Consider the following 7,621-nt stretch of genomic DNA (forward strand, 5'->3'; position numbering starts at 1 on the left):
ATTAAAGTTTCCTTAAATTGTGTGTGACACCAACTTTGTACAAAAGCAAGTGTAGCCAAAGCAGAAAAGGTGAAAAATCAAAAATCTGATAGCTTTAAGTTTTTTTTTCCAGAATGAAGAAAAAGAAAAAGCTAATTCGAATATTGTCAAAATAAAGCAGACAAATTCTCTGTGACCATTGTAGATGAACTCGACTTTTTATACGAAAAGCAAAATAAACAAAGTGGAAGTCTTTGTTCACTCTTATCACACGCNATGGAAGAATGTGAAGAAGTTGACGATGAAGAAAATAAAAAGAGTATAACGAAGAACCAGACGATAAAAGTAACGATGACAATGACCACAAAATTTGACAATGAAAATAACAAGAAATAATATGAAGAATAAGAAAACATGGAATAAAAAACACGAAAATATAGGTTATAGCGATCAATTAAATATGAAAATGAGTTAAATTCATGATGATAAAATTGTTCCGTTTTTCTGGTGGTCAAACAAATTGTTTAAGATATGTGAGGTCATCATTATGATTTTTTTTATCAGATTTGATTTTATAACATAACTGATTTTTATATTTTAAAAAATTGTGTATCTGAAATTTAATTTTTTTCTTTAGTACTAATTTTAATTTTTTTATGAGATAATATTTTATTATCGTAATCAATCATATACAATTTTTATTAAAATATATCAAATAAACCAACGCTTCAAAACCTAGTTATTAATAACATGTATGACTTATGGTAGGCGAAAAATATTTTTTTACTCTACATTAAATATTAATATTATTAATTAATTTTATAAAAAAATAAATTTATCTACATTGAATATAGGCCTATTAACTATTTTAATTGGGCCGTATTACACTTCCGTTGTAAGAGATCACTTTTAGAAACGCGGCCCAATGGATTTTGAAGTGGGAAAAAAACAAACGCGCACACACATGACACATGGATGTGTAGTGTTGTACAGTACAAGCAGCAGAGCTTGAATTAAAGTTTCCTTAAATTGTGTGTGACACCAACTTTGTACAAAAGCAAGTGTAGCCAAAGCAGAAAAGGTGAAAAATCAAAAATCTGATAGCTTTAAGTTTTTTTTTCCAGAATGAAGAAAAAGAAAAAGCTAATTCGAATATTGTCAAAATAAAGCAGACAAATTCTCTGTGACCATTGTAGATGAACTCGACTTTTTATACGAAAAGCAAAATAAACAAAGTGGAAGTCTTTGTTCACTCTTATCACACGCTTTTCCTTCTTTATCTCGTGACCCTCAAAGCCATTTTTGTTTGGATTTATAAAGACTTAAGAGCCATCGATGTATGTGTGATCTTCAAATGGGTCTATGCTCTGCTCACTTGGCTGTAACATGCTTGTTCATAGTACCTTGTGTTCTGTCCCAAGTTACAGGTACAATCTGTTCTTAATCTGTTTGTTTAAATGCTCCAAGGAGTGTTTTTTTTGTGTGTTCAAAGTCGTGTTTTTGATGTGTTCTTGAAGATGTTTTTGATTTGCAATCATAAAAGCTTTTATCTTTGGATTTGAAAAACAAGGTTTGCCTCAAATTCTCCAATTTTTTACTGTTTACTGATTAAAAATGTCCTAAGCAAAGAATTATGTAGGAGACTCTTGTGAAGCTCTTTGCTGTAATTGTAGTTTTGATGGATGGTTATATTTGCAGAGTTTGTGAGTATAGATTGCGGTGGCTCAAGTAACTACACTGACCCCAAAACTGGACTAGGATGGGTTTCAGATTCAGAGATTATCAAACAGGGAAAGCCAGTAACTTTAGGCAGTACCAATTGGAACTCGATGCAATACCGTAGGAGAAGATACTTTCCAACAGATAACAAAAAGTACTGTTACAGACTCGGCACCAAAGAGAGAAGGCGATACATTGTGAGAGCAACATTTCTCTACGGTAGCTTAGGTAGTGAAGAAGCCTACCCAAAGTTTCAACTCTACTTAGATGCAACCAAATGGGCTACAGTAACTATTCAGGAGGTCTCTAGGGTTTATGTTGAAGAATTGGTCGTAAGAGCAACTTCAAGTTATGTGGATGTATGTGTATGCTGTGCTATCACTGGCTCTCCTTTCATGTCCACTCTTGAGCTACGCCCTTTGAATCTTTCCATGTATGCCACTGATTACGAGGATAGTTTCTTCTTAAAGGTTGCTGCCAGAGTGAACTTTGGTGCTCCAAGCATGGATGCCTTGAGGTAAAACTCTATTAAAACTCTTCTTTCAATTACATCATTCACAAGCAATTGAAAATGCTGAAAGACATTCTCTTTTAGGTACCCGGATGATCCATATGACAGAATATGGGAGTCAGATATTAATAAACGGCCAAATTATCTTGTTGGTGTGGCTCCTGGAACGACAAGAATCAATACATCTAAGAGTATAAACACATTGACTAGAGAGTATCCGCCTATGAAAGTCATGCAAACAGCAGTAGTTGGCACACAAGGACTGATCAGCTATAGATTAAACCTGGAAGACTTCCCTGCCAATGCTCGTGCATATGCTTACTTTGCTGAAATTGAAGACCTTGGTGCTAATGAAACCCGGAAATTTAAGTTGGTGCAACCATACTTTCCTGACTATAGTAATGCAGTGGTGAATATTGCTGAGAATGCCAATGGAAGCTTTACTCTCTATGAACCTAGCTACATGAATGTGACTTTGGATTTTGTTTTGACGTTCTCGTTTGGGAAGACAAAGGATTCTACGCGAGGGCCACTCCTAAGTGCAATTGAAATTAGCAAGTATCTACCAATATCCTTGAAAACTGATAGGAATGATGGTGAGTACTAGAGGCTACTGCCTTGTAAATCTCTTTTTTGAATCTTTTTTCGCATATATGATGCTGCTGAAAATATGCAAGTAAAAATTTGTTGAAGAAGAGCTTACAGAAGGTGCCTAATTATGCAGTGTCTGTTCTTGATGCAATTCGTTTGATGTCCCCTGATAGCGATTGGGCCAATGAAGGAGGAGACCCTTGTATCCCAGTTCTTTGGTCGTGGGTAAACTGTAGCTCAACCTCAGCACCTAGAGTCACGAAAATGTAAGATCTGTAAAAATAGTTTTATACAAGTAGAACAAAGTTTGTGAATATTCTTGAGATGACCGTTGTGTGCACCATATAACAGTGCTCTATCAAGAAAAAATCTGATGGGTGAGATTCTGCCTGGGATCAATAGTATGGAGGCATTGACAGAGTTGTGAGTGGTTCGATGCTGCATTAGAAATATTGTCTTTTATTAGTCTCTCTTTATCTCTCTATCATTCTTTAGTGAGTAAACATGCTCTTTTATAGGTGGCTTGACGGTAATGGTTTGACTGGAAATCTTCCAGACATGAGCAAACTTGTCAACCTGAAAATCATGTAAGCTTGCTATCTTGACTAATATTTTTTTTATAGTTGAAGACACTCGAATATCAGAAAGCTTCACTTTGCCTCATCTTCTCTGCAGGCATCTAGAAAACAACCAACTTAGTGGTTTACTCCCACCATACCTTGCCCATCTACCTAACCTACAAGAACTGTATGTAATCATAACTGATACCTCGGTTGCAATTATCTACTAGACATGACAGTTTTAACGAATGTTACTTTCTGGCAGGTTTATAGAAAATAATTCTTTCAGAGGACCAATTCCTTCAGCATTGTTAAAGGGGAAAGTTTTGCTCAAGTGAGTATGCCACAAGTTGATTTGTCGAACACAAAAGTGAAAAGCTTTCTAGCATTTGCTCGGAAGAGAAATTTACCCTTTTATAAACAGATTGAGTTCAATATGACTGTTGAAACATTTTAGTGTTGACATGTAGGAAGCATACACTCGTTTAGAATTTTCACTTTTTTATGGAGTTTCCTCTTGTTGTGCTAATAGCCTAATACACAGCTATACCATGTTTTCCCCAGATATAGTAATAACCCTGAGCTTCAGAACGAGGCACAGCGAAAGCATTTTAGGCTGATACTGGGACTATCAATAGCCGCTGTCACATGTCTATTGCTGCTAGTTGGAGGAAGTCTTGTTTTACTATTTGCCCTTCGTAAGACCAAACAAGCTGATAAAGGTATGTTGACATTGGCTTGTGATAACCTAGCTGTTATCAGGTTTTCCTCAAAATAGCTGATAAAGGTATGTTTCTTCAGGAGATCCCACAGGGGCTAAGAAAAAAGGTTTAGCAGCTTATTCAGCTGTGCGGGGCGGACACTTATTAGATGAAGGTGTAGCATATTTCATATCGCTTCCTGTACTCGAAGAGGCCACCGATAATTTTTCCAAGAGAGTTGGAAGAGGAAGTTTTGGGTCTGTCTACTATGGTAGGATGAAAGATGGGAAAGAAGTTGCAGTTAAGATAACTGCAGATCCTTCTAGCCACTTAAATAGACAATTTGTGACTGAGGTATTAACTGATTTGTAGCTTTTAACTTAAACGCAAATGCTGACTTTGCCTTTTTGGTGCCTAAAGTTTCTTAATTAGACTATTGAATTGAAACAACCGTGCAGGTCGCTCTATTATCGAGAATTCACCACAGGAACTTGGTTCCTTTGATTGGATATTGTGAAGAAGCAGATCGCCGTCTTTTGGTTNGTCTATTGCTGCTAGTTGGAGGAAGTCTTGTTTTACTATTTGCCCTTCGTAAGACCAAACAAGCTGATAAAGGTATGTTGACATTGGCTTGTGATAACCTAGCTGTTATCAGGTTTTCCTCAAAATAGCTGATAAAGGTATGTTTCTTCAGGAGATCCCACAGGGGCTAAGAAAAAAGGTTTAGCAGCTTATTCAGCTGTGCGGGGCGGACACTTATTAGATGAAGGTGTAGCATATTTCATATCGCTTCCTGTACTCGAAGAGGCCACCGATAATTTTTCCAAGAGAGTTGGAAGAGGAAGTTTTGGGTCTGTCTACTATGGTAGGATGAAAGATGGGAAAGAAGTTGCAGTTAAGATAACTGCAGATCCTTCTAGCCACTTAAATAGACAATTTGTGACTGAGGTATTAACTGATTTGTAGCTTTTAACTTAAACGCAAATGCTGATTTTGCCTTTTTGGTGCCTAAAGTTTCTTAATTAGACTATTGAATTGAAACAACCGTGCAGGTCGCTCTATTATCGAGAATTCACCACAGGAACTTGGTTCCTTTGATTGGATATTGTGAAGAAGCAGATCGCCGTCTTTTGGTTTACGAATATATGCACAATGGATCCTTGGGAGATCACTTACACGGTTACTACCAACTTCCCAGATGTTCCTCCTGCCTATTTTGCGCTTTTTATTCTGTGAATGATCCAGGAATCAATTCTTGACAGGTTCAAGCGACTACAAGCCATTAGACTGGCCAACTCGGCTACAAATTGCACAAGATGCTGCTAAAGGTTTGTAATACAGTTTCAAGATTAGATCTTTAGTGTGGTTATAATATAAATCCATTGGCCAGACGAAACTTCAGATTATTACAGGTCTTGAATACTTGCATACTGGCTGCAATCCTAGTATCATTCACAGGGATGTGAAATCAAGCAATATTCTCCTGGACATTAACATGAGAGCTAAAGTGTCTGACTTTGGTCTCTCGAGACAGACAGAGGAAGACTTGACTCACGTATCCAGTGTCGCAAAAGGGACCGTTGGATACCTTGATCCAGAGTAAGGCCAACAACACAAACTCACAAAGAATAAAGTCTTCCCTTTAATGATCTTTGACTGATACTGCATTGTTTTGACAGGTATTATGCTAGTCAGCAGCTGACTGAGAAGAGCGACGTCTACAGTTTTGGCGTTGTTCTCTTTGAATTACTTTCTGGAAAGAAACCAGTCTCAGTGGAAGATTTTGGTCCTGAAATGAATATTGTCCACTGGGTAAGCACCTCTACTTCTTCTGTCCATTCAAAACTATTCACCCTTCACAGTTAAAGTACTGATCCCCCTCTCTTTGCTTTTCTTGTTCACCAACAGGCAAGATCACTGATCCGTAAAGGAGACGTATGTGGGATCATAGATCCATGTATAGCAGGCAATGTGAAAATCGAGTCAATTTGGAGAGTTGCTGAGGTAGCAAACCAATGCGTTGAGCAGCGTGGACATAGCAGGCCAAGGATGCAGGAAGTGATAGTGGCGATACAAGACGCTGTCAGGATCGAGAGAGGAAACGAAAATGGGTTAAAGTCATCGAGTTCAAGCAGCTCAAAGGCACAATCATCTCGCAAGACCTTGCTGACTAGCTTCCTTGAGATAGAGAGCCCTGACATCTCAAGAAACAGCCTAGCTCCAGCTGCTAGGTGAGTCCTCTTGAAGCTGCTCGAGCGCTCATGTTTATACACTTTGGACTTCTACCATCGTCACATAAATGAATACATCATATACGTATTAAAATGTCTGTATGTAATGCAGTGTACTTTCTACACACTTCTGACATTACACTGTAGATGATGTTAGTTGACCAAAAAGAAAAAGATTGATGATTCATTAGATAGCACAAAGCCGTAATAGAATTGATCAAATTAAAACTTGATACTTCCATAAGTTTCCGAAAATGTTAAAATGATTTCCGTAACAAGTGCTACATAACATGTACGTATAACGTAGAACAGAGTTAAGTAATATCATAAGGTAAAGATGCTTTGCCATCTGTCTCCTATGCAGATGAAGATTGACAAATTTTCAAAAAATTTCTTTGCATGTTTTGTGTCAGCCTGTCAGGTATAGCCAATTGTCAAAAGATTCAAAACAAATGATACAACATGCATCATTTCCTCATCAACCATTTGTCACAAAAATTCATTTAACTTACTGCGTTCTAGTTATTTTTACTATTTGAAACCTTGTGTTGTACTGAAGCTCATCATCATGTAGCTTAGATTTATCATTTATGGTATGCAAATGTAATTCTATCAACATCAAAGGTGCCAACTTCCATACTCACATGAGTCACATCACATGAAACCAAAAAATTTAGGAATAACAAATAATGGTAAGAGAGAGAGAAGAAACAGAGAGGAGTAGTTAATTCCGGTGGTTTTCAGCTCATCTACTTCTACCCACCTTCGTCCCTTCCGCCCAAATTCAATTCCCATCTTCCTCTCTCTCCTTAAAAACCCTAGCTTTCCTCATCTCCTTCCCAAAATTCTCAACCTTTCGTCCTTATGGAGATCTGCACTTACTTCAAATCCCAACCCACTTGGCTCCTCGTCCTCTTCGTTCTCGGGTCAATCTCCATTTTCAGATTCATCTTCACCCTCCTCAGATCTTTCTACATATACTTCCTCAGACCAGGCAAGAATCTACGCCGATACGGTTCATGGGTACTCATCACCGGACCTACCGACGGAATCGGTAAAGCTTTCGCCTTTCAGTTAGCCCAGAAAGGTTTTAACATCATACTCGTCGCTCGTAACCCCGAGAAGCTCAAAGATGTCTCTGAATCTATCAGATCCAAGTATGGTAAGACTCAGATCTTGACCGTGGTGATGGATTTCTCTGGAGATATTGATGAAGGTGTGAAACGGATCAAGGAGACCATTGAGGGTTTAGATGTTGGGATTTTGATTAACAACGCTGGGATGTCGTATCCTTATGCTAAGTACTTTCATGAGGTTGATGATGAGTTG

At 37.8% G+C, this 7,621-nt stretch overlaps 2 protein-coding genes across 6 annotated transcripts in view; both read left to right on the plus strand.

The window, feature by feature from the left end:
- Positions 1,074-6,482, plus strand: LOC104701378 (probable LRR receptor-like serine/threonine-protein kinase At1g67720). 2 transcript variants are annotated; one of them, XM_010417050.2, is made up of 16 exons: positions 1,075-1,406; positions 1,678-2,215; positions 2,294-2,805; positions 2,934-3,066; positions 3,152-3,223; positions 3,319-3,387; positions 3,476-3,547; positions 3,626-3,694; positions 3,925-4,031; positions 4,626-4,676; positions 4,756-5,009; positions 5,114-5,240; positions 5,324-5,389; positions 5,474-5,660; positions 5,741-5,873; positions 5,970-6,482. In XM_010417050.2, exons 1-16 carry the CDS (start codon positions 1,319-1,321, stop codon positions 6,294-6,296), a joined length of 2,805 nt encoding a protein of 934 aa, XP_010415352.1. In that variant the 5' UTR covers positions 1,075-1,318; the 3' UTR covers positions 6,297-6,482. The 2 variants fall into 2 exon arrangements, with proteins under 2 accessions (XP_010415353.1, XP_010415352.1); XM_010417051.2 differs by lacking the exons at positions 4,626-4,676; positions 4,756-5,009 and adding an exon at positions 4,162-4,415 and having other exon boundaries at positions 1,074-1,406; positions 3,925-4,082.
- LOC104701379 (very-long-chain 3-oxoacyl-CoA reductase 1) overlaps positions 6,859-7,621 on the plus strand; it is a 3,050-nt gene continuing 2,287 nt past the window's right edge. The window contains exon 1 of one of the 4 annotated variants that reach the window (XM_019227679.1): positions 6,859-7,618. In XM_019227679.1, coding sequence (XP_019083224.1) covers positions 7,157-7,618 — 462 coding nt within the window. In that variant the 5' untranslated portion in view covers positions 6,859-7,156. The remainder of the gene's footprint in view (positions 7,619-7,621) is intronic. The other 3 variants (XM_010417054.2, XM_010417052.2, XM_010417053.2) reach the window with 3 other exon arrangements.

The sequence above is a fragment of the Camelina sativa genome, chromosome 7, assembly GCF_000633955.1.
Source record: "Camelina sativa cultivar DH55 chromosome 7, Cs, whole genome shotgun sequence".
NCBI lineage: Eukaryota > Viridiplantae > Streptophyta > Magnoliopsida > Brassicales > Brassicaceae > Camelina > Camelina sativa.